The sequence below is a fragment of the Balaenoptera borealis genome (genome assembly GCF_965194805.1).
Source record: "Balaenoptera borealis genome assembly, chromosome: 1".
Taxonomy (NCBI): domain Eukaryota; kingdom Metazoa; phylum Chordata; class Mammalia; order Artiodactyla; family Balaenopteridae; genus Balaenoptera; species Balaenoptera borealis.
In genome coordinates this window covers 85,794,984-85,822,460 of record NC_138860.1, presented here as the reverse complement: position 1 = coordinate 85,822,460, position 27,477 = coordinate 85,794,984, and the positions used below count along the sequence as shown (strand labels likewise).

At 38.1% G+C, this 27,477-nt stretch overlaps 1 protein-coding gene and 1 long non-coding RNA gene across 3 annotated transcripts in view; both read right to left on the bottom strand.

Moving 5' to 3' along the window:
• Window positions 1-8,341, bottom strand: part of LOC309614300 — a 276,916-nt gene extending 268,575 nt beyond the window's left edge. Inside the window, exon 1 of the long non-coding RNA XR_014236098.1 lies at window positions 6,742-8,341. This is a non-coding gene — a long non-coding RNA (uncharacterized lncRNA). The remainder of the gene's footprint in view (window positions 1-6,741) is intronic.
• A 3,449-nt stretch (window positions 8,342-11,790) lies between these two features.
• Window positions 11,791-27,477, bottom strand: part of CTSS (cathepsin S) — a 31,910-nt gene continuing 16,223 nt past the window's right edge. For both annotated transcript variants that reach the window (XM_082362099.1, XM_082362098.1), the window contains one exon: window positions 11,791-14,461. In XM_082362099.1, coding sequence (XP_082218225.1) covers window positions 14,362-14,461 — 100 coding nt within the window. In that variant the 3' untranslated portion in view covers window positions 11,791-14,361. The remainder of the gene's footprint in view (window positions 14,462-27,477) is intronic.

Below are 27,477 nucleotides of genomic sequence, written 5' to 3'. Positions count from 1 at the left end.
TGGTATGTCTGCATTACCAGTTAGAAAACAGCCACCCCAGATATGAAAAGATTTTCCCAGAGTCAATTAGGAGAGGAATGAAGACCAGAACCCTGTTTTCAGGGTCAAAAATAGTGAAAATCCCCTGGTCTATTTATTTTGCTTCATATTTCCCTTACACTTAAAGTTTTGTAAATAATTAAACAGAAACCTCAATTAAATAGAGTTGGGAGATCAGAATGGGGAGTTCTCATGCCCTGAGAGGGAGCAGAGTCCAATAGGAAGGACTCCAAAGAGTACTTCCCAGGACTTCTGCTGCCAGTGTCCTTGTCCCCACGGTGAGCCACAGCCGCCCTCTGCCTCTGCAGGAGACCCCCCAACACTAAGAGGTAGGTCTGGTTCAGTCTCCTATGGGGTCACTGCTCCTTCCCTTGGATCCCAATGCACGCACTACTTTGTGTGTGCCCTCCAAGAGTGGAGTCTCTGTTTCCCCCAGTCCTGTCGAAGTCCTGCAGTCAAATCCCACTAGGCTTCGAAGTCTGATTCTCTAGGAATTCCTCCTCCCGTTGCCGGATCCGCAGGTTGGGAAGCCTGACGTGGGGCTCAGAACCTTCACTCCAGTGGGTGGACTTATGTGGTATAATTGTTCTCCAGTTTGTGAGTCACCCACCCAGTGGTTATGGGATTTGATTTTATTGTGATTGCGTCCCTCCTACCGTTTCATTGCGGCTTCTCCTTTGTCTTTGGATGTGGGGTATCTTTTTTGGTGAGTTCCAGTGTCTTCCTGTGGATGACTGTTCACCAGTTAGTTGTGATTCTGGTGTTCTCGCAAGAGGGAGTCTCTTATATGTTGTTGTTTTTTTTAATTTAATTTAATTTATTTTTTTATACAGCAGGGTTTAAAAAAATTTTTTTTAATTTAATTTTATTTATTTTTTTGTACAGCAGGTCCTTATTAGTCATCAATTTTATACACATCAGCGTATACATGTCAATCCCAATCTCCCAATTCATCACACCACCACCCCCACCACCACCCCCACCCCCCACGGCTTTCCCCCCTTGGTGTCCATACGTTTGTTCTCTACATCTGTGTCTCAATTTCTGCCCTGCAAACCGGTTCATCTGTACCATTTTTCTAGGTTCCACATATATGTGTTAATATATGATATTTGTTTTTCTCTTTCTGATTTACTTCACTCTGCATGACAGTCTCTACAAATGACCCAATTTCATTCCTTTTTATGGCTGAGTAATATTCTATTGTATATATGTACCACATCTTCTTTATCCATTCACCTGTTGATGGGCATTTAGGTTGCTTCCATGACCTGGCTATTGTAAATAGTGCTGCAATGAACATTGGGGTGCATGTGTCTTTTTGAATTATGGTTTTCTCTGGGTATATGCCCAGTAGTGGGATTGCTGGGTCATATGGTAGTTCTATTTTTAGTTTTTTAAGGAACCTCCATACTGTTCTCCATAGTGGCTGTATCACTTTACATTCCTACCAACAGTGTAGGAGGATTACCTTTTCTCCACACCCTCTCCAGCATTTGTTGTTTGTAGATTTTCTGATGATGCCCATTCTAACTGGTGTGAGGTGATACCTCATTGTAGTTTTGATTTGCATTTCTCTAATAATTAGTGATGTTGAGCAGTTTTTCATGTGCTTATTGGACATCTGTATGTCTTCTTTGGAGAAATGTCTATTTAGCTCTTCTGCCCACTTTTGGATTGGGTTGTCTGTTTTTTTAATATTGAGCTGCATGCACTGTTTATATATTTTGGAGATTAATCCTTTGTTGATTCATTTGCAAATATTTTCTCCCATTCTGAGGGTTGTCTTTTCATCTTGTTTGTAGTTTCCTTTGCTTTGCAAAAGCTTTGAAGTTTCATTAGGTCCCATTTGTTTATTTTTATTTTTATTTCCATTATTCTAAGAGGTGGATCAAAAAAGATCTTGCTGTGATTTATGTCAAAGAGTGTTCTTCCTATGTTTTCCTCTAAGAGTTTTATAGTGTCCAGTCTTACATCTACGTCTTAATCCATTTTGAGTTTATTTTTGTTTATGGTGTTAGGGAGTGTCCTAATTTCATTCTTTTACATGTAGTTGTCCAGTTTTCCCAGCACCACTTATTGAAGAGACTGTCTTTTCTCCATTGTATATCCTTGCCTCCTTTGTCATAGATTAGTTGACCATAGGTGCATGGGTTTATCTCTGGGCTTTCTATCCTGTTCCATTGATCTATATTTCTGTTTTTGTGCCAGTACCATATTGTCTTAGTTACTGTAGCTTTGTAGTATAGGGTGAAGTCAGGGAGTCTGATTCCTCCAGCTCCATTTTCTTCCCTCAAGACTGCTTTGGCTATTCGGGGTCCGAATAGCCCCAAAGAGTCTTATATGTTTTTAATGGCATTGTCCAGTGGACTCCTAGTTCCGGAATGTTTAAGTCCTCTTGTTTCTTTACCTTTTTTTTATCCAGTTAAAAGTTTTGTCAACTTCTATGGTGTCTCCCAGATTTGCTCTTTGTTTTTGATTTGTTTGTAAATTTTTTCCTTTTTTTCACAGTTACAAAATTTGTCCAGGGTTTTAGCACCACGCGTATACTTGCTGTAATACCTTCAAGCTAGTATTCTTCTTTTTATTTTCTTCAAATCATCCTATATAGTTTCCAGAGTAAGACTTTTTTAAAATTTCTTTTTTGATTTAACATTTTTATTTTATTTTATTTTTTGTATAAACTATTTTATTTTTTAAAAAAGGCTTCTTATTTCTGTAAGTTTGAAATTACTTATGGCTAAAAATTTCTCCTTATGTTAGACATACAATAAAGATTTTTGTTAAATATTTCATTATTCTACTTACTAGTTCAGAGTTTCTTCACCTGGGATCCACGGATTCCTAAAGGATCCATGGATATAATTCAGAAAATCTGTGGATTTTTATGGGGAAAACAATAACATCTTTATTTTCATTAACCTCTAACTGAAAGCATTTCCTTCAATTCTGAACATAGTTCATAAACCACAGTAATATTAGCAATACTTGTAATTCTATCACCCAAAGAAAACTCAGATATTTTTGTATCACATTACAGTTTTTTCAGGTATCTTCAAATATCATTTATACTTGTCACTATTTCAAATTTAAGATAGTTATTAACTCTTGTTATTTAATGCATTTTTAAAGAAGCATGTTTATGATGAACTTCCCAGTATCCTTCTCAGTGATGTAAGTTGCTGAGCCAAGTGTTATTTTAGCCATGGTTGTGCCTCCAGTTTATGTAAAACATACACACGTCACTTAACCCTGTTTGTGGATGAAATGTCTATATCTTGAGTATATCAAGAAAAATAAAGGTGAAAGCATTCTTGAAAAAAAAAGAAACATGTTTATTACTATAACACAAAGTTATATTTAAAAATTTTAATAACTGTATTTCAATATAATCAGCATCCTTTGTAATTCTATGCGTTTTATTTTATGGATTTAAAAACATTATTCTGAGAAGGTGTCCATAGGCTTAATGAGACTGACAAAGGTTAAGAACCTATGTTTTTGTTCCATTTACAGTGCTTGAAAAATTGTGGGCGAAATAAAAATTAAAGAATAATCAACTAAATACTTTTTATTTTAATTTAATTTAATTAATTTATTTATTTTGTCTGCATTGGGTCTCCGCTGTGGTGCACGGGCTTTCTCTAGTTGTGGCTAGTGGGGGCTACTCTTCGTTGTGGTGTGTGGGCTTCTCATTGCAGTGGCTTCTCTTGTTGTGGGGCATGGGCTGTAGGTGCACGAGCTTCAGTAGTTGTGGCACGTGGGCTCAGTAGTTGTGGCACACGGGCTTGGTTGCTCCACGGCGTGTGGGATCTTACCAGACCAGGGATTGAACCCGTGTGCTCTGTGTTGGCAGGCAGATTCTTAACCACTGTGCCACCAGGGAAGTCCAACTAAATACTTTTTAACTACAATGTTTCTCTACACTTTTGATGATATTCATATATTATTACCATGTTTTTATAGTGAGCAATTCTTGTTCTTTAAAATGTACTTTGTGGAAAGGGAACCAAAGATAGTAAAATTAGTTTAAGTTCAGTTTAAGATATATTAATGACATCATCCCATACATTTTTCATGTCATAGACATGAACTTATAAAATTTAAAATTCCTGCTACCTCTTCAGAACCTGTCTACTAATCTAGAGCAGTTGTGAGGAATATCAATCTGAATTACTCATAAAAATATGAGTAATGGAATATTTTTAAAGAAATGCAGTTTGGTTATTTTTTCAGGTTGACTAATAATTTGTCCCCAGAAGGTACTGGCCAATTGCTAATGACTAGGTAAAAATACTTTGAATTAGTATAATTATTGTTGATCATTAAAATAATTATTACAAAGCGCTTGAAAACAGATTGTCTCTTTAGCATGTGTCTACTTTGACATCATTTATTTAAAAACATTTACTGAATCCTTTTATGTGAAAAGATACAATCTCAGGACATGAATAACCTAATAGTTTCTTCCATTAAACTTGCCATAGTGTGCAGTGGTTAAGAATCCACCTGCCAATGCAGGGGACATGGGTTCAAGCCCTGGGACGGGAAGATCCCACGTGTCGTGGAGCAACTAAGCCCGTGCGCCACAACTACTGAGCCTGTGTGCCTACAGCCCGTGCTCCATAACAAAGAGAAGCCACCGCAATGGGAAGCCTGCGCACCACAACGAAAGAGTAGCCCCTGCTTGCTGCAACTAGAGAAAGCCTGCGTGCAGCAACGAAGACCCAATGCAGTCAAAAATAAATAAATAAATAAATAAATGTATTTAAAAAAAAGTTGCCATAGCATGTGATGTATCACATTGATTGATTTGTGTATATTGAAGAATCCTTGCATCCCTGGGATAAATCCCACTTGATCATGGTATATGATCCTTTTAATATGTTCTTGGATTCTGTTTGCTAGTATTTTGTTCAGGATTTTTGCATCTGTGTTCATCAGTTATATTGGTCTATAATTTTCTTTTTTTGTGATGTCTTTTTCTGGTTTTGGTATCAGGGTGATGGTGGCTTTATAGAATGACTTTGGGAGTGTTTCTCCCTCTGCAATTTTTTGGAAGAGTTTGAGAAGGATCAGTGTTAGCTCTTCTCTAAATGTTTGATAGAATTCACCTGTGAAGCCATCTGGTCCTGGAATTTTGTTTGTTGGAAGATGTTTAATCACAGTTTCAATTTCATTACTTGTGATAGGTCTGTTTACATATATACATTTTTAAGATATATATATATATATTTTTTTTTAATGCTTTTCTTTTTTTTTTTAATTTATTTTATTTATTTTTTTATTTTTTTGGCTGTGTTGGCTCTTTGTTGTTGCATGCGGGCCCTCCCCAGTTGCGGCGAGCGGGGGCCATTCCTCCCTGCGGTGGGTGGGGCCCCCATTACAGTGGCCTCCCCTGTTGTGGAGCACAGGCTCCAGGCACGTGGGCCTCAGTAGTTGTGTCACGCAGGCTCAGTAGTTTTGGCGCACAGGCCTAGCCACTCCGCGGCATGTGGGATCTTCCCGGACCAGGGCTCAAACCTGTGTCCCCTGCATTAGCAGGAGGACTCTTAACTACTGCGCCACCAGGGAAGCCCTGTTTATATTTTCTAATTCTTCCTGGTTCAGTCTTGGAAAACTGTACCTTTCCGAGAATTTGTCCATTTCTTCATGGTTGTCCATTTTATTGGCATATAGTTGTTTGTAGTAGTCTCTTATAATCCTTTGTATTTCTGCAGTGTCAGTTGTGATTTCTTCTTTTTCATTTCTAATTTTATTGATTTGCATCCTCTCCCTTTTTTTTCTTGAAGATTCTGGCTAAGGGTTTATCAATTTTGTTTATCTTCTCAAAGAAGCAGCTTTTAGTTGTATTGATCTTTGCTATTGTTTTCTTCGTTTCCATTTCATTTATTTATTCTCTGATCTTTATGATTTCTTTCCTTCTACTGACTTTGGGTTTTCTTTGTTCTTCTTTCTCTAGTTGTTTTAAGTGTAGGGTTAGATAGTTTATTTGAGATTTTTCTTGTTTCTTGAGGTGAGATTGAATTGCTATAAACTTCCCTGTTAGAACTGCTTTTGCTGCATCCCATAGATTTTGGGTCATTGTGTTTTCATTGTTATTTGTTTCTATGTATTTTTTTATTTCTTCTTTGATTCCTTCAGTGATCTCTTGGTTATGTAGTAGGGCACTGTTTGGCCTCCATGTATTTGTGTTTTTTACAGTTTTTTTCCTGTAATTGATTTCCAATCTCATAGCGTTGTGGTCAGAAAAGATGCTTGATACAACTTCAATTTTCTTAAATTTTCCGAGGCTTGATTTGTGACACAAGATGTGATCTATACTGGAGAATGTTCCATGTGCACTTGAGAAGAAAGTGTATTCTGCCACTTTGGGTGGAATGTTCTATAAATACCAGTTAAATCTATCTGGTCTATTGTGTCATTTAAAGCTTGTGTTTCCTTATTTATTTTCTGTTTGGATGATCTGTCCATTGGTGTAAGTGGGTCCCCTACTATTATTGTGTTACTGTCGATTTCTCCTTTCATGGTTGTTAGCATTTGCCTTATGTATTGAGGTGCTCCTATGTTGGGTGCATAAACATTTATAATTGTTATATCTTCTTCTTGGATTGATCCCTTGATCATTATGTAGTGTCCCTCCTTATCCATTGTAACAGTCTTTATTTTAAAGTTTCTTTTATCTGATACGAGTATTGCTACTCAGCTTTCTTTTGATTTCCATTTGCATGGAATATCTTTTTCCATCCCTTCACTTTCAGTCTGTATGTGTCCCTAGGTCTGAAGTGGGTCTCTTGTAGACAGCATATATATGGGTCTTGTTTTTGTATCCATTCAGCCAGTCTGTGTCTTTTGGTTGGGGCATTTAATCCATTTACATTCAAGGTTATTATCCATATGTATGTTCCTATTACCATTTTCTTAGTTGTTTTGGGTTTGTTTTTGTGGGTCTTTTTCATCTCTTGTGTTTCCAGACTAGAGAAGTTTCTTTAGCATTTGTGGTAAAGCTCGTTTGGTGGTGCTGAATTCTCTTAGTTTTTGCTTGTCTGAAAAACTTTTGATTTCTCCATCGAATCTGAATGAGATCCTTGCTGGGTAGAGTAATCTTGGTTGTAGGTTTTTTTCTTTCATCACTTTAAGTATATCCTGCCACTCCCTTCTGACCTGCAGAGTTTCTGCTGAAATATCAGCTGATAACGTTATGGAGATTCCCTTGTATGTTACTTTTTGTTTTATCCTTGCTGCTTTTAATATTTTTTCTTTGAATTTAATTTTTATTAGTTTGATTAATATGTGTCTTGGTGTGTTTTTCCTAGGGTTTATCCTGTATGGGATTCTCTGTGCTTCCTGGACTTGGGTAACTATTTCCTTTCCCAGGTTAGGGAATTTTTCACCTATAATCTCTTGAAATATTTTTCAGACCCTTTCTTTTTCTCTTCTTCTTCTGGGACCCCTATAATTCGAATGTTCGTGCGTTTAGTGTTGTCCCAGAGGTCTCTGAGATTGTCTTTAATTCTTTTCATTATTTTTTCTTTATTCTGCTCCTCAGCAGTTATTTCCACCATTTTGTCTTCCAGCTCACTTATTCATTCTTCTGCCTCAGTTATTCTGTTATTGATTCCTTCTAGTGTATTTTCGTTTCAGTTTTTGTGTTGTTCACCTCAGTTTGTTTGTTCTTTAGTTCTTCTAGATGTTTGTTAAACATTTCTTGTATTTTCTCAATCTGTGCCTCCATTTTATTTCTGAGATTGTGGGTCATCTTTACTATCATTACTCTGAATTGTTTTTCAGGTAGATTGCCTATTACCTCTTCATTTATTTGGTCTTGTAGGTTTTTACCTTACTCCTTCATCTGTAACATATTTTTTTTTCCATCTCATTTTTCTTTCTTTCTTTCTTTTTTCTTTTATGAGTGGGATTGTGTTCTTCTCTTCCTGGTTGTTTGGCCTGAGGCTTCCAACACTGGAGTTTGTAAGCTGTTGGGAAGAGCTGGGTCTTGGTGCAGAGATGAGGACCTCCTTGAGACCTCACTCTGATGAATAGTCCCTGGGATCTGAAGTTCTCTGTTAGTCCAGTGTTTCAGACACAGAGCTCCCACCACAGGAGCTTCGGCCCCACCCCCAGCTCATGAACCAAGATCCTGCAAGCTGTGTGGGGCAGCAAAAAAAAAAAGAGAACGATACCAAAGTAAAAAACAAAATTAGACTAGGAAACTAACAGATATGTTAGAAACAATATAAAAATTAAAATATAGATGAATCAAAAACCAGGAGGTAAAACAGTACCACAACAGTAAAAAAGAGGAGGAGGGAAAAAAAAAGGGGGGGAAAGGCTTGGCTGTGGAGGGCAGGGCCTAAGCAAGGGTGAGGTTTGGGTGGTGGGCGGGGCCTATGCTTAGGACCCACAAGGCTGGAAAAGGGGCTAGGGGCTGTGGGGGGGTGGGGCATAGGCTCAACAGGAACAGAAGGGGCCCAGGTGTATCCCCCACCCCTGGTCTCAGAGGGTGGGGGACCTCACCTGGGAGCCCAGCAGGCTTCTTGGGCTCCAGTGGGCGGGGCAAACACCCTCCACTCCTCTCCTGCTCCTCCCAGAGGGCCCCTTCTGCCTGCCTCTCCTGATCTCCTCAGCCTCCCTCTTATGCCCCTAGGACCCACGCGGCCTGGAGGAGGCTTTGGAGGGAAGACTGATATCACTGATGAATATAGATGCAAAAATCCTCAACAAAATACTAACAAACAGAATCCAACAACACATTAAAAGGATCATTCACCATGATCAAGTGGGATTTATCCCAGGGATGCAAGGATTCTTCAATATATGTAAATCAGTCAATGTGATACACCACACTAACAGATTAAGGAATAGAAACCATATGATCATCTCAATAGATGCAGAAAAAGCTTTTGACAAAATTCAACATGAATTTATGATAAAAACTCTCCAGAAAATGGGCATAGAGGGAACCTACCTCAACATAATAAAGGCCATATATGACAAACCCACAGCAAGCATCATACTCAATGGTGAAAAACTGAAAGCATTTCCACTAAGATCAGGAACAAGACAAAGATGTCAGCTCTCGCCACTCTTATTCAGCATAGTTTTGGAAGTCTTATCCACGGCAATCAGAGAAGAAAAAGAAATAAAAGGAATACAAATTGGAAAAGAAATAAAACTGTCACTGTTTGCAGATGACATGATACTATACATAGAAAATCCTAAAGATGCCACCAGAAAACTACTAGAGCTAATCAATGAATTTGGTAAGGTTTCAGGATACGAAATTAATGCACAGAAATCTCTTGCATTCCTATACACTAATGATGAAAAATCTGAAAGAGAAATTAAGGAAACAATCCCATTTACCATCGCAACAAAAAGAATAAAATACCTAGGAATAAACCCACCTAAGGAAGTGAAAGACTTGTACTCAGAAAACTATAAAACACTGATGAAAGAAATCAAAGATGACATAAACAGATGGAGAAATATACCATGTTCTTGGAATGGAAGAGTCAGTATTGTGAAAATGACTATACTACCCAATGCAATCCCTATCAAACTATGGCATTCTTCACAGAATTCTTTGGTATTCTTCAGAGAATTAGAACAAAAAATTTTACAATTCGTATGGAAACACAAAAGACCCCGAATAGCCAAAGCAATCTTGAGAAAGAAAAACGGAATTGGAGGAATCAGACTCCCCAACTTCAAACTAGACCACAAAGCTACAGTAATCAAGACAGTATGGTACTGGCACAGAAATAGAAATATAGATCAATGGTATAGGTTAGAATGCCCAGAGATAAACCCATGCACATATGGTCACCTAATTTATGACAAAGGAGGCATGAACATACAATGGAGAAAAGACAGCCTCTTCAATAAGTGGTGCTGGGAAACCTGGATGGCTACATGTAAAAGAATGAAATTAGAACACTTCCTAACACCATACACAAAAATAAACTCAAAATGGATTAAAGACCTAAATGTAAGACTGGACACTGTAAAACACTTAGAGGAAAACATAGGAAAAACACTCTTTGACATAAATCACAGCAAGATCTTTTTTGACCCACCTCCTAGAGTAATGGAAATAAAAACAAAAAATAAACAAATGGGACCTCATGAAACTTAAAAGCTTTTGCACAGCAAAGGAAACCATAAACAAGACAAAAGACAACCCTCAGAGTGGGAGAAAATATTTGCACATGAAACAACAGACAAAGGATTAATCTCCAAAATATATAAACAGCTCATTCAGCTCAATATTAAAGAAACAAACACCCCAATCCAAAAATGGGCAGAAGACCTAAATAAACATTTCTCCAAAGAAGACATACAGACGGCCACGAAGCACATGAAAAGATGCTCAACATCACTAATTATTAGAGAAATGCAAATCAAAACTACAATGAGGTATCACCTCACACCAGTTAGAATGGGCATCATCAGAAAATCTACGAACAACAAATGCTGGAGAGGGTGTGGAGAAAAAGGAACCCTCTTGCACTGTTGGTGAGAATGTAAATTGATACAGCCACTATGGAGAACAATATGGAGGTTCCTTAAAAAACTAAAAATAGAATTACCATATCACCCAGCAATCCCACTACTGGGCATATACCCAGAGAAAACCGTAATTCAAAAAGACACATGCACCCGAATGTTCATTGCAGCACTATTTACAATAGCCAGGTCATGGAAGCAACCTAAATGCCCATCAACGGACGAATGGATAAAGAAGTTGTGGTACATATATACAATGGAATATTACTCAGCCATAAAAAGGAAAGAAATTGAGTCATTTGTTGAGAAGTGGATGGATCTAGAGACTGTCATACAGAGTGAAGTAAGTCAGAAAGAGAAAAACAAATATCGTATATTAACGCATGTATGTGGAACCTAGAAAAATGGTACAGATGAGCCGATTTGCAGGGCAGAAGTTGAGACACAGATGTAGAGAACAGACATATGGACACCAAGGGGGGAAAACTGCGGTGGGGTGGGGATGGTGGTGTGCTGAATTGGGCGATTGGGATTGACATGTATACACTGATGTGTATGAAATTGATGACTAATAAGAACCTGCAGTATAAAAAAACAAACAAACAAAACAACTAAACTTTCATTGGGTTATTTGTATGGAAATATGTTAATATAAATGTTTCAGACATTACATGAAATTTCTAAAAATCTTATATGTTCTGGTATAATGTTATAAGGAATAATCCTAGTTATTACTTTAAAATGTATATCTCAAAAATAACTAATTTTCTTGTCAACTGCATTATTTTGAACTTTCATCAAATCTTTAACAGTGGTCATTTTTAAGTCTTTTGTCATTTACAGACAGTTCTGGGTGTACTCTGATGCTTTTGCAAATATGTTCCTATAAAAGGGTTTCATCTTCAAGAAATTCAAGGAAAAGACTCTGACAAGTACAGGTTTCTGGTAACTGACTGTACTGCTGAACTGAATGAATAAGCATTTTCAGAACTCTAATGAAAAACTGATGAAGTCATAAAAGTGCTAACAAAAGATCAAGATAAAAAAAATATTAATTACATGGGACTGAGTGAACTGATGAGGATGAGTATAATTTTTGTGACTTTCTGTTTGAATTAAAAAAAAAAATCCCACTAGGACTCAGAGGCAAAGAATATACAAAACAATTTTCACTGCAAAGTAAAGGAGCTGTTACAGTGGAGGATTACTGGACTGAATGTCAATATTATGACATAGTATGAGTGTGTTTCTTGTTTGGTAATTGCAATCATTGTTCCTTTTGTTGTGGTCATCCATGTACAATGCTTGGTGTCAGTCTATTTATCTCTTGTAAAAATAAAATACAGTGTGTGTGTGTGAAAAAAAAAAAAAAAGAAATTAGAACACTTCCTAACACCATACACAAAAATAAACTCAAAATGGATTAAAGACCTAAATGTAAGACTGGACACTATAAAACTCTTAGAGGAAAACATAGGAAAAACACTCTTTGACATAAATCACAGCAAGATCTTTTTTGACCCACCTCCTAGAGTAATGGAAATAAAAACAAAAAATAAACAAATGGGACCTCATGAAACTTAAAAGCTTTTGCACAGCAAAGGAAACCATAAACAAGACAAAAGACAACCCTCAGAGTGGGAGAAAATATTTGCACATGAAACAACAGACAAAGGATTAATCTCCAAAATATACAAACAGCTCATGGAGCTCAATATCAAAAAAACAAACAATCCAATTAAAAAATGGGTAGAAGACGTAAATAGACATTTCTCCAAGGAAGACATACAGATGGCCAAGAGGCACATGAAAAGATGCTCAGCATCACTAATTATTAGAGAAATGCAATTCAAAACTACAATGAGGTATCACCTAACGCTGGTCAGGTGGCCATTATCAAAAAATCTAGAAACAATAAATGCTGGAAAGGTTGTGGTGAAAAGGGAATCTTCCTGCACTGTTGGTGAGAATGTAAATTGATACAACCGCTATGGAAAACAGTATGGAGCTTCCTTTAAAAACTAAAAATAGAACTACCATATGACCCAGCAATCCCACTACTCGGCATATACCCAGAGAAAACCATAATTCAAAAAGATACATGCACCCCAATGTTCATTGCAGCACTATTTACAGTAGCCAGGACATGGAACCAACCTAAATGTTCATCGACAGATGAATGGATAAAGAGGGTGTGGCACATATATTCAATGGAATATTACTCAGCCATAAAAATAAATGAAATTGAGTTATTTGTAGTGAGGTGGATGGACCTAGAGTCTGTCATACAGAGTGAAATAAGTCAGAAAGAGAAAAACAAATACCATATGCTAATGCATATATATGGAATATAAAAAAAAATGGTACTGATGAACCTAGTTGCAGGGCAGGAATAAAGATGTAGACATAGATAATGGACTTGAGGACACGGGGTGGGAGGGGGAAGCTGGGGCGAAGTGAGAATAGCATCGACATATATGCACTACCAAATATAAAGTAGTTAGCTAGTGGGAAGAAGCAGCATAGCACAGGGAGATCAGCTCAGTGCTTTGCGATGTCCTAGAGGGGTGGGATAGGGAGGGTGGGAGGGAGGTTCAAGAGAGTGGGAATATGGGGACATATGTATGCATATGGCTGATTCATTTTGGTGTACAACAGAAACTAACACAGTATTGTGAAGCAATTATACTCCGTTAAAGATCTATTAAAAAAAAGTTGCCATAGCATATCACCAGCATACTACAATTTAGATTTTCATGATAGATTATAATAGTTACCTAAGAATAAGGAAAGAATGGTATGTGGTTGATCTCGGGTGGCCTCGGCCTGCAACGGCTTGAAGCAGGGTTTTGGTTCCAGGCCAGTGATTGAGGTCGGGTCGCAGCGGTGAGAGCACCGAATCTTAGGCACTGTCAGTGAAAGGCCCGGGCCCTAAGGCTTTGCAGAAAAAGTATTCCCGCAAAGATGGAAAGTGGTGAAACAAGTATTAATTTGGAGAAAAAAGTACAGTACTTGTGGATAGACACACGAGCGGGCGCAGAAAGAGTCGCACCCTGGTGGCAGTTTAAATCACTTATATGTGGCATTTTTTCCAGGTTTCCTTTGGCAAATCATTTTGATTTGCCTGGTTCAAAGTCTGAATTTGGTATAGCTCAGGATTTTCCCATGTGTGCATGCACATCTCTTAGCCAAGATGGATTCTACCGAAGAGGTCTATGGGTAGATTTGGCCACTTGGCATCACTCTCCTTTTGACCTCCAAGGAGGCTTTCTGCGCATGTGTAGTTGGGGAGGTCTCCTGACTTCAGGAATGAGAAATATGTGGTCTCTTATCTTCTATCTGGGCAGGGCCCAGCCTCCTCTCTCAATTGTCCTGTTATTCCCTTGTCAGAGTATCAGTCCACAAGGAAAGAACTCAAACCATTTGCCCCGGGGGCCCATCTGTCTCCTGCCTCATGGTAATGATACAAAGTTGAAAAGGCAGTTATTTATTAAGCATCTATATGCCATCGAGGTTCAGCAGGATATCAGGGGACTTAAAAGGACAAATAAAATAAGACAATGACAAACATGACAGATTATCTCAGGTTGACCAATTTTCATAGTTATATCTATAGTACATTATTAATTTACTTAGCAAACTTTTCCCCAAGATTTGCAAAGTTAAAAAAGTAGATGAATCAAACTATATATTCTGTTAGTACAGTAAGTATACATTGATCATGACACACATTTCTACTGGTTACAGCAGGTAAAAATAAATTGTGAGAAAGTGTTTCTTCTTTCTTGAATTGTTATAAAACAAAGAGGTCCTCTAGATTTCCGGGTAAGAGGGATAACTAGCAATCCCACAGTGATTTCCAATATTTCTTGCCATCCGTATATATCCTTGTTCACCAAAGTTGAGGCCCCAGCTTTAGAAAAAGAAGTAACACAAAATTACAAATGAATATAATCAAATCACATTATCAACTTTTTATCTCTTAGATTGCTTTTCTCCTAAAGAGATTATATATGAAAAGCTGTAAAATACAGTTGGAACAAAATAATATAATAATTTCCCCAGGGCTTTTAGGCAATTTTCAAAGGATGGTTTGGTAGGTTTTAATGTTATATTAATGAATAGATTTAATACCTAAGGAAAACAATATAAGGTCCATCCTAAACCTTTAAATCCTCCTATTTCTGCAGGGAAAGAGTTTTATTATCCTTTCCAAGACCCCATCTTTAAGTGTTTTTGCATAATAGGATCATAGGTGATGATTTCCTGTCAAACTTCAATTTCTTTAGAGAGTGTCAATTAAGAAAGATTTTTTATAGACCACTATGGAAAAGGCACAGGGCAGGGGATTCTCAAAAAAGAGCAGCTCTCAAACACCTTTTTGACCTGGAAGTGGAGCTGAGATAAGGTAAGACTTGCTCATAGTTAAAGCTGTAAAAAATGGAATATGCTACCTTGGGAGAAGATGAGCTCCCTGGCACTGGAAGTGTTCAATTAGAGATTTACATAACTTGTCAGAGATGTTGCAGGGGGAATTCATGGGTCAGATAAGGGTTAGAGGAGATCAATGGTTCCTCACTTTTTCATTTCATGGACTTTGAGAATTTCAAAAAATTTTGCAGATTGACATAAGGTTACCAGTTTTTAAGTTAGCAAGTACAGACATTAAAAAAAACAAAACCCTTTATTATCACCATCAAATTGTAAAAGAAAGGACATTTTAACACCAAAAACAAAACTTAAGAGGACATAACCTCTAATTTAAGTATAGTCCTTTGAGACAAATAAATTTAGATCTATGAAAGATTTACCAAAATATTCTTTTTTCTCCCTTTTTCACATACTAGTGAAAAAATTGACAAAATTCTTGTAAGAGAAATGACTTGTGAAGTCTTTTATGATTGTGAGATTTTATAATTGTAGGTGTACAAATAATTATGAGGCAGAATTCATATTCTGTATGAATTGTGCTATAACTAGTATACAAATAAAAGCATGAAATACTGTGTTTGTATTTGGAGAGCAGCAGGAAATTTAGTTGAAGGGAAAACTGAACATCTTTAGGGGAGTAGTGTGAAAAGAAGATAGAAAGTTGGTTTGGGGCCATATTGTGCAGAGCTTAGGACAGCAGACTGAGGAACTTGTTTAAGTCCATAGTCAGAGGGAAGCCATTGCAAACTTCTGCTCAGAACTCAAAGGAAGGTTGTGTTTTTGCATGCAGTGGAGAAACTAAGAAATGCTGGACTATTGGAAGAAGACAAGTGGCATAATTTAAAACAACTGTGCTTCAATAGGCCTTAAATGTTCTATGTATCAGCCATTCACTGGACTCTTCCGGTCTTATTTCTCTCTCTCTTGTACCATTTAACACAGTTGTCTACTCTCACCTCACTTCTCTCTTGGCTTTAAGACACTACTGTGTCCTGATTTTCTCTTCTCTCTCTGGTCACTCTTTCTTAAACTCTCTTATGGGCTCCTTCTTTATTTTTTTTTGGCCGCACCAAGCGTCTTACGGGATTGACCAGCAATTGAACCAGGGCCCTCAGCAGTGAAAGCGCCAAGTCCTAACCACTGGACCTCCAGGGAATTCCCTGGGCTCCTTTTTTGATTCCTTTCATTTATTGCCACTCCCCTGCTCAAAATCCTTTAATGCCTCACCAACACCTTGAGAAAAAAATCCAAACTCCGCTGTCACCTCTCATCAATGGATGCAGTGCTTTTTTAGTATCCGGTTTGATAAGCAAAAGCGATAATAAATTCTGGCTAAGCTATTATTATTAATAGCAATAGCCACCACTTATTGAGCACTTACTCTGTGCTAAGCAGCTTAACATATATTATCTCATTTAATCATCATCCTGTGAGGTAGGTATTATCTTCTTTTTACTAAAGAGAAAAACTGGCAGAGGTAAAGTGGCTTGCCCAAAGTCACACAGATGGTTAATTGTGAATCAAGGGTTCAAATCTAGGGTTGTTTTATTCCAAAGCCTACTCTAACTTTTATACTATCTTCCTGTGAGAGAGGTAGTATGGGGAATGAAATTCAAACCAGAACATCCAGGATCTTATATAATTAGTATATTGCTATATGTTACTATATAGTTATTTCACTGCCTAAAAACAAGGTAAAAATTTTTAGATAAGCTGAGTTTAGACCTAAGTTCTGGTAATGAAAGTTGAATTGAGGCTCTTAGGAGTAGTAATATGAACTCAGTCAGTGAGAGCTAGGAGTCCCAGATCCCACTCAGTATCTGGACGAGATCAACTGGCCCAAACTTTGTAGATCCCAGACCTCTTTTTTGGCGGAGTACTGCTAACCCTCCTTTTAAAAATACAGCTGATTAAAAATCTCAAGCTAAATAAATATTTGAGGACAAATTCTTGTCTTCAGAACTGTTCAAGTTCAGTTCCAAATGCTCATTCCAGTCCTTACCAAGTTGTTTATTTTTATCAACTCTATAGCCCTTTCACTCAAACTGTTCAATTCTGGGCAAGTTTCTTAACTCTCTTAGTATCAGGAGTTTCCTATTCTGTGTTATGGGGATAAAATGCCTATCTCATAGATTACCTTAAAAATTAAATGAGAAAATGTATTTAAAGTGCTTGCACAGTGTCTGTAGTAAATGCTCAACAAGTAGAGGTAGCTATTTTTGTTCTTATCCAAGTATAAGTCCATCTGATTTGACTCAAGTCCATCCCCTTTAAAAGTATGTAGTGTTTTTCTAGGGTGACCAACAGTTCCACTTTCCCTAGGATTGTCCTGGTTTTAAAAATAAAGTCCTATGGCCTGGGAAACCCCTTACTCAGTGACAAAGCAAGATGGTTTGTCCCCCTACATTCTCCCTGCATATTATAGACTACTAACTTATTAGATATTCCTTCTAAAATATATGCCAATTTCCTTTGTAATAAATTGCAGCCTTGAACTTCTTAGGCTGTGCCAGACACTATTCTAGGCGTTAGGATTATGGAACTAAACAAGGTAGACAAAGTCTTTTTAAAGCCTATGCATTCTATATGGGAAACATATAATAAACAAAGAAATACATAATATGATATGATATGATATGATAAGTACTATAAAGAAAAATAAAGGGTAAGGGGATACAGAGTGTTGGGAATCCGGGCTACATTTTTTTTTTTTTAATTTATTTTATTTTTTGGCCATGCCGTGCGGCTTGCAGGATCTTAGTTCCCCAACCAGTGATCGAACCGGGGCCCAGCAGTGAAAGCGCAGAGTTCTAACCACTGGACCGCTAGGGAAGTCCCATGGGCTACATTTTAGATGGTGTAGTCAGGGGATGCTTATCTGAGGAAATATTTGAGCAAAGAGCTAAGTAAACTGAAGGTGCAAGTGATACAAAAATCTGGGAAAAGAGCTGGGAATAAGCTTGGTGTGTCTGGGAAACAACAACAAGGCTAGTGTACCTAGATCTCAGTGAGAGAGGGGAAAGCAATTGGAGAGGTGGTTGGAGAGGCAGGCTGAAACCAGATAATGTCCTGCTTTTAACAGACATGGGTCTTATTCTGAGTGTGAAGGAAAGCTATTAGAGGGTTTGGAGTAGAAGAGTAATAACATCTGCTTTCTGATTTAAAAAAGCTCATTCTGGCTACAGTGTAGAGGATTGACTATAGGCAAATAAGAGGGAAAGTGATTATCAGTTGGGAGATTTACTGCAATAGACAAAGAGAGATGGACAGTGGCTTGAACTAGAGTGGTAACAGTAGAGATATTGAGAAGTGATAAGGTTTGGGATAATTTAATGATGGTAGAAATGACAGGATTTGCTGATGGTTTAGATGTAGGGTATCATATGAAGAAAGAAGAGATGGCTCCAATGTTTTTTGGCCTGGGGTAAGTGCTGTTGGCATTTACTAAGATGGGGAAAATTGGGGCAGTAGCAGGGAGTCAAGAGTTCTATTTTGAACATGTTAAGTTAAAGAGACCTGTAGACACACAGCTGGTAGACTGCTGGACGTGGAATCTGGAGCTCAGGGGAGAGATTAGGGCTAAAGATACAAAGATGAGAGTCATCAACACATACCTGGTATTTAAAACCATGAGACTAAATGAGATTACTTAAGGAGTAAGCCTAGAGAGAGGGGGAACTGAGGCCTGGGGCAGTCTAATATTTATAAGCAAGAAGTAATAAAAGGAACTAAGGAACTCAGGAGACTGAGAAGTAGAGCAGGAAGAAAACCAGGAGAATGTGGTCCCCTGAAAGTCAAATAAAGAGTGTTTCAGAAAGGAGAGAGTAATTATATATCAAATGTTAAGAGGACAGGTAAGGTGAGACTTTGAAAACTGTTTAATGAGGCAAGATGGAAGTGAGTGGCAATCTCGGCAAGAGTGATTTCAATGAAGTGGTGTAATAAATACCTGTTCTGAGTTATAAACCAATATGCACATTCTTAATCTCTTTTTTTTCCCAGTTATTTAATTTTTGGCTGCATTGGGTCTTCGCTGCTGCACGTGGGTTTTCTCTAGCTGCTGAGAGTGGGGGCTACTCTTGTTGTGGTGTGCAGGCTTCTCATTGCGGTGGCTGCTCTTGTTGTGGAGCAGTGGCTCTAGGCACGCGGGCTTCAGTAGTTGTGGCACACGGGCTTCAGTAGTTGTGGCTCGCAGGCTCTAGAGCGCAGGCTCAGTAGTTGTGGCGCACGGGCTTAGTGGCTCCGCGGCATGTGGGATCTTCCCGGACCAGGGCTCGAACCCGTGTCCCCTGCATTGGCAGGCGGATTCTTAACCACTGCGCCACCAGGAAAGCCCTCTTAATCTCTTTATAGAGAAATCTCTAAGGAAAACCACTAGGCTACAACTTTTTTCTTTTTACATCTTTTTTTCAGCCTTCGATTCCATGGAGAAGAGGCAGTATGTATGAATTTAATATAAATTCCTATAAGGTTTAGTATAAAACGTTTACCCTAACTCTACTTTAAGATCAGGCTCGGGCTTCCCTGGTGGCACAGTGGTTAAGAATCCACCTGCCAGACTCTGGGAGGGCTCACGCCAAGGAGTACTTCCCAGAACTTCTGCTGCCAGTGTCCTTGTCCCTGCAGTGAGCCACAGCCACCCCCTGCCTCTGCAGGAGAACCTCCAACACTAGTAGGCTACAGGGCGAGCAGAAGCAAGAAGAACTACAATCCTGCAGCCTGTGGAACAAAAACCACATTCACAGAAAGATAGACAAGATGAAAAGGCAGAGGGCTATGTACCAGACAAAGGAACAAGATAAAACCCCAGAAAAACAACTAAATGAAGTGGAGATAGGCAACCTTCCAGAAAAAGAATTCAGAATAATGATAGTGAAGATGATCCAGGACCTCAGAAAAAGAATGGAGGCAAAGATATAGAAGATGCAAGAAATGTTTAACAAAGATCTAGAAGAATTAAAGAACAAACAAACAGAGATGAACAACACAATAACTGAAATGAAAACTACACTAGAAGGAATCAATAGCAGAATAACTGAGGCAGAAGAACGGATAAGTGACCTGGAAGACAGAATGGTGGAATTCACTGCTGTGGAACAGAATAAAGAAAAAAGAATGAAAAGAAATGAAGACAGCCTAAGAGACCTCTGGACAACATTAAACCCAACAACATTCACATTATAGGGGTCCCAGAAGGAGAAGAGAGAGAGAAAGGACCCAAGAAAATATTTGAAGAGATTATAGTCGAAAACTTCCCTAACATGGGAAAGGAAATAGCCACCCAAGTCCAGGAAGCACAGCAAGTCCCATACAGGATAAACCCAAGGAGAAACACGCCGAGACACATAGTAATCAAAGTGGCAAAAATTAAAGACAAAGAAAAATTATTGAAAGCAGCAAGGGAAAAATGACAAATAACATACAAGGGAACTCCCATAAGGCTAACAGCTGATTTCTCAGCAGAAACTCTACAAGCCAGAAGGGAGTGGCATGACATATTTAAAGTGATGAAAGGGAAGAACCTACAACCAAGATTACTCTACCTGGCAAGGATCTCATTCAGATTCGATGGAGAAATCAAAAGTTTTACAGAGAAGCAAAAGCTGAAAGAATTCAGCGCCACCAAACCAGCTCTACAACAAATGCTAAAGGAACTTCTCTAAGTGGGAAACACAAGAGAAGAAAAGGACCTACAAAAACAAACCCAAAACAATTAAGAAAATGGTCATAGGAACATACATATCGATAATTACCTTAAACGTGAATGGATTAAATGCTCCAACCAAAAGACACAGACTGGCTGAATGGATACAAAAACAAGACCCATATATATGCTGTCTACAAGAGACCCACTTCAGACCTAGGGACACATACAGACTGAAAGTGAGGGGATGGAAAAAGATATTCCATGCAAATGGAAATCAAAAGAAAGCTGGAGAAGCAATACTCATATCAGATAAAATAGACTTTAAAATAAAGAATGTTACAAGAGACAAGGAAGGACACTACATAATGATCAAGGGAACAATCCAAGAAGAAGACATAACAATGGTAAATATGAATGCACCCAACATAGGAGCACCTCAATACATAAGGCAACTGCTAACAGCTATAAAAGAGGAAATCAACAGTAACACAATAATAGTGGGGGACTTTAACACCTCACTTACACCAATGAACAGATCATCCAAAATGAAAATAAATAAGGAAACACAAGCTTTAAATGACACAATAGACCAGATAGATTTAATTGATATTTATAGGACATTCCATCCAAAAACAACAGATTACACTTTCTTCTCAAGTGCGCATGGAACATTCTCCAGGATAGATCACATCTTGGGTCACAAATCCAGCCTCAGTAAATTTAAGAAAATTGAGATCATATCAAGCATCTTTTCTGACCACAAGGCTATGAAATTAGAAATGAATTACAGGGGAAAAAACGTAAAAAACACAAACACATGGAGGCTAAACAATACGTTACTAAATAACCAAGAGATCACTGAAGAAATCAAAGAGGAAATCAAAAAATACCTAGAGACAACTGACAATGAAAACACGACAATCCAAAAGCTATGGAATGCAGCAAAAGCAGTTCTAAGAGGAAAATTTACAGCCAAACAAGCCTACCTCAAGAAACAAGAAAAACCTCAAATAAACAATCCAACCTTACACCTAAAGGAACGAGAGAAAGAAGAACAAACAAAACCCAAAGTTAGCAGAAGGAAAGAAATCATAAAGATCAGAGCAGAAATAAATGAAATAGAAACAAAGAAAACAATAGCAAAGATCAATAAAACTAAAAGCTGGTTCTTTGAGAAGATAAACGAAATTGATAAACCATTAGCCAGACTCATCAAGAAAAAGAGGGAGAGGACTCAAATCAATAAAATTAGAAATGATAAAGGAGAAGTTACAACAGACACTGCAGAAATACAAAGCATCCTAAGAGACTACTACAAGCAACTCTATGCCAATAAAATGGACAACCTGGAAGAAATGGACAAATTCTTAGAAAGGTATAACCTTCCAAGACTGAACCAGGAAGAAACAGAAAATATGAACAGACCAATCACAAGTAATGAAATTGAAACTGTGATTAAAAATCTTCCAACAAACAAAAGTCCAGGACCAGATGGCTTCACAGGTGAATTCTATCAAACATTTAGAGAAAAGCTAACACCCATCCTTCTCAAACTCTTCCAAAAAATTGCAGAGGAAGGCACACTCCCAAACACATTCTATGAGGCCACCATCACCCTGATACCAAAAGCAGACAAAGATACTACAAAAAAAGAAAATTACAGACCAATATCACTGATGAATATAGATGCAAAAATCCTCAACAAAATACTAGCAAACAGAATCCAACAACATATTAAAAGGATCATACACCATGATCAAGTGGGATTTATCCTAGGATTCAAGGCTTCTTCAATATACGCAAATCAATCAATGTGATACATCATATTAACAAATTGAAGGATAAAAACCATATGATCATCTCAATAGATGCAGAAAAAGCTTTTGACAAAATTCAACACCCATTTATGAAAAAAACTCTCCAGAAAGTGGGCATAGAGGGAACCTACCTCAACATAATAAAGGCCATATACAACAAACCCACAGCAAACATCATTCTCAATGGTGAAAAACTGAAAGCATTTCCTCTAAGATCAGGAACAACACAAGGATGTCCACTCTCACCGCTATTATTCAACATAGTTCTGGAAGTCCTAGCCACGGCAATCAGAGAAGAAAAAGAAATAAAAGGAATACAAATTGGAAAAGAAGAAGTAAACCTGTCACTGTTTGCAGATGACATGATACTGTACATAGAGAATCCTAAAGATGCCACCAGAAAATTACTAGAGCTAATCAATGAATTTGGTAAAGTTGCAGGATACAAAATTAATGCACAGAAATCTCTTGCATTCCTATACACTAATGATGAAAAATCTGAAAGAGAAATTAAGGAAACAATCCCATTTACCATTACAACAAAAAGAATAAAATACCTAGGAATAAACCTACCTAGGGAGACAAAAGACCTGTATGCAGAAAACTATAAGACACTGATGAAAGAAATTAAAGATGATACCAACAGGTGGAGAGATATACCATGTTCTTGGATTGGAAGAATCAATATTGTGAAAATGACTATACTACCCAAAGCAATCTACACATTCAATGCAATCCCTATCAAATTACCAATGGCATTTTTTACGGAACTAGAACAAAAAATCTTAATATTTCTATGGAGACACAAAAGACCCCGAATAGCCAAAGCAGTCTTGAGGGAAAAAAACGGAGCTGGAGGAATCAGACTCCCTGACTTCAGACTATGCTACAAAGCTACAGTAATCAAGACAATATGGTACTGGCAAAAAAGCAGAAACATAGATCAATGGAACAAGACAGAAAGCCCAGAGATAAACCTACGCACCTATGGTCAACTAATCTATGACAAAGGAGGCAAGAATATACGATGGAGAAAAGACAGTCTCTTCAATAAGTGGTGCTGGGAAAACTGGACAGCTACATGTAAAAGAATGAAATTAGGACACTCCCTAACACCATACACAAAAAAAACCTCAAAATGGATTAGATTCCTAAATGTAAGATGGGACACTATAAAACTCTTAGAGGAAAACATAGGAAGAACACTCTTTGACATAAATCACAGCAAGATCTTTTTTGATCCACCTCCTAGAGTAATGGAAATAAAAACAAAAATAAACAAATGGGACCTAATGAAACTTAAAAGCTTTTGCACAGCAAAGGAAACTATAAACAAGACGAAAAGACAACCCTCAGAATGGGAGAAAATATTTGCAAATGAATCAATGGACAAAGGATTAATCTCCAAAATATATAAACAGTGCATGCAGCTCAATATTAAAAAAACAAACTACCCAATCCAAAAATGGGCAGAAGACCTAAATAGACATTTCTCCAAAGAAGACATACAGATGGCCACGAAGCACATGAAAAGCTGCTCAACATCACTAATTATTAGAGAAATGCAAATCAAAACAACAATGAGGTATCACCTCACGCCAGTTAGAATGGGCATCATCAGAAAACCTACAAACAACAAATGCTGGAGAGGGCGTGGAGAAAAGGGAACCCTCTTGCACTGTTGGTGGGAATGTAAATTGATACAGCCACTATGGAGAACAGTATGGAGATTCCTTAAAAAACTAAAAATAGAATTACCATGTGATCCAGCAATCCCACTACTGGGCATATACCCAGAGAAAACCATAATTCAAAAAGACACATGCACCCCAATGTTCATTGCAGCACTATTTACAATAGCCAGGTCATGGAAGCAACCTAAATGCCCATCAACAGATGAATGGATAAAGAAGTTGTGGTACATATATACAATGGAATATTACTCAGCCATAAAAAGGAATGAAATTGGGTCATTTGTTGAGACGTGGATGGATCTAGAGACTGTCATACAGAGTGAAGTAAGTCAGAAAGAGAAAAACAAATACCGTATATTAACGCATGTTTGTGGAACCTAGAAAAATGGTACAGATGAACTTGTTTGCAGGGCAGAAGTTGAGACACAGATGTAGAGAACAAACGTATGGACACCAAGGGGGGAAAGCGGCGGTGGGTAGGGGTGGTGGTGTGATGAATTGGGCAATTGGGATTGACATGTATACACTGATGCGTATAAAACTGATGACTAATAAGAACCTGCTGTATAAAAAAATAAATAAAATTAAATTTAAAAATAAAAAAAAAATAGAATCCATCTGCCAATGCAGGGGACACAGGTTCCAGCCCTGGTCTGGGAAGATCCCACATGCCGCCGAGCAACTAAGCCCGTGTGCCACAACTACTGAGCCTGCGCTCTAGAGCCCGTGAACCACAACTGCTGAGCCCACATGCCGGAACTACTGAAGCCCGCTCGCCTAGAGCCCGTGCTCTGCAACAAGAGAAGCCACCGCAATGAGAAGCCCGCTCACTGCAACGAAGAGTAGCCCCCGCTTGCCACAACTAGAGAAAAGCCCGCGTGCAGCAACAAAGACCCAATGCAGCCAAAAAAAAAAAATCAGGCTCTCTTGAGAGATCATTCAACAGTTTTCAGTGAAGGAAAATGGAATATGTTCTTTCTTCTAACTTATATATATATATATACATTTTTTTTTTTAAATATGGCACTTGGCAAATTGAAATTTTTTAAAATTAATTAATTAATTTATTTTTGGCTGTGTTGGGTCCTCGTTTCTGTGCGAGGGCCCTCTCCAGCTGTGGCAAGTGGGGGCCACTCCTCATCGCGGTGCACGGGCCTCTCACTATGGTGGCCTCTCTTGTTGCAGAGCACAGGCTCCAGACGCGCAGGCTCAGTAATTGTGGCACACGGGCCTAGTTGCTCCGCGGCATGTGGGATCTTCCCAGACCAGGGCTCGAACCCGTGTCCCCTGCATTGGCAGGCAGATTGTCAACCACTGTGCCACCAGGGAAGCCCCCTAACTTATATTTTAATAACTTAATGCCACTTATGGATGAAGAAGAGTCATTTCTGTACCCACCCCCAACCCAATCCATCAACTTACTGCATGACCTAGAGGCCCATCTATTTTGCAACTGTTTATTTTAGAGAGTTCACCAGATATTGCTTAAAGGGGTCCTGGGTGCTTACTTAGTTTTTTGGTGTGTGTGTTTGCATGCATGGTTGTGTATGTGTGTGTGCATGCATGCGGGTGTGTGTGTGTGTGTTTAAGGTTCTAATGGGCACATAGTTAACATCTTTAATATGTTTTCCTCAGGCCAAAGTTGTCTCATGCCCAGTAACTGTGGAGCCTTCATTACTCATTGATCTGTATGTTAAATTAAACTCCTCCCTTTTTTTTGCAAAGACAATCTTGGCCCATCTTGTGGGCAGTCCCTTAGACTGGGGTGGCCTTCTGACCAAGTTTAGGCTCCTAAACTTTTCTAAGTACATAGCCGTTGTATCTCTAGCTCAGCTAGCTTTCTAAATTTATAGATCTGCCCATCATTGGCAACATAGACTATCCAAATACTTAAGGATCTTCTAGATAGTTTAACCTCAAAATCTCTACTGCCTAATATTTAGGGAGATGTCCCTGAAAAATATGTAGTTCATCATTCCTCACTTAGATGCTCTAGTTTTATTCCTGAATTAAGTCAAACCATCAGAGTGTTGTATAATAAGGTATTTTGCATTATTTTGGTCCCCATAAAATAATTTTTACTCAGTTATGCCTGGTATTAAATCATTTGCTTATATGCTAGACATTCTGAAAGCATTCTGTAAAACTTCTAGCTGCATTTACGGTTGGGATGTTACTAAGGGCATAGTTTTCTGCATTAGATTGTATTCTCTTTATAGAGCTTCAAAGGAGGAATAATAATAGAAATAATAACTATGATTTATTGGACATATTATGTGCCAGACACTATGTGCTAAGTGTTTTACATACATTATCTTGTTAAATCCTTATAGTAATCTTGAAACTATTATTCCCATTTTACAAATGGGAAAATTGAAAGTTAAAGATATTAAATAATCTGCCTAAGGTCACACGGACAGTTAAGGAGCTAGGATTCTAAGCAAGTTCTGCCTGGCTTCAAAGTAAATGCTTTTACTTGCTATGCTATACTGTATTATAAAAAGAAGCTAAATACTCACGTACAGAAAGGTAGAAAAATTCAGGGACATTGGATCAGTGTTATATATATACCAAGAAGATTAAGCATAAACAAAAGGAAGATAAAAAAGAAGAGGCCAAATAGAGGAAGACTCCACATTCTTTTACTTAAGGTTAACTTGGTAGCACTGGAATGACATAGAATCTAACCTTTTAAGAAATCATTAAGAACAAGTTTGATAATATAAGAGGGTTTTGCTTGAGTCAACCTCTGTGGAGCCTGGAATTCATGAACATATCCAATCTGTCCTTGCTGGGATTTAGTGCCAGAATCGCTGTGGTCATTCATAATTTGTTCCCTTCCTATCTCACATCTCTCTCTAACAGGCTTCTTATACTACTACCTTTATAAAAGAACATGCAGTTCCCTTAACTCATTTACTTTCTCTCAGTTCTAGACTTTGGCACATTTACCTTCCTCTGTTCTGATTGCCCTTTTTCGTCTGGTTATTTCTTTCTCATCCTTCAAGATTCAGTCAAATAATCTGGCTAAAAGGCCCTCCCAGACTCCCCAGGCTATGCCAGGTACTCTTATTCTGTGCTTCCACTGCAACGGATGCATACCTCCATCTTAGCATTTATTACATTCTATTGTGATGGTCTGTACATGCACACACCTGTTTCCTTGACTCTACGTATTAAACTATGAGTATCTTGAAGGATGATAGGAAGGCTGTATTTTTCATTGCCTAGCGCTGTGCTTGGCACACGGTAGGTACTAATATATGTTTGTTGAATCAATGTATGAACAAAGATGCAAAAATGAACAAGAGACTGTTCTACCTTTGAGGAGTTTATATTT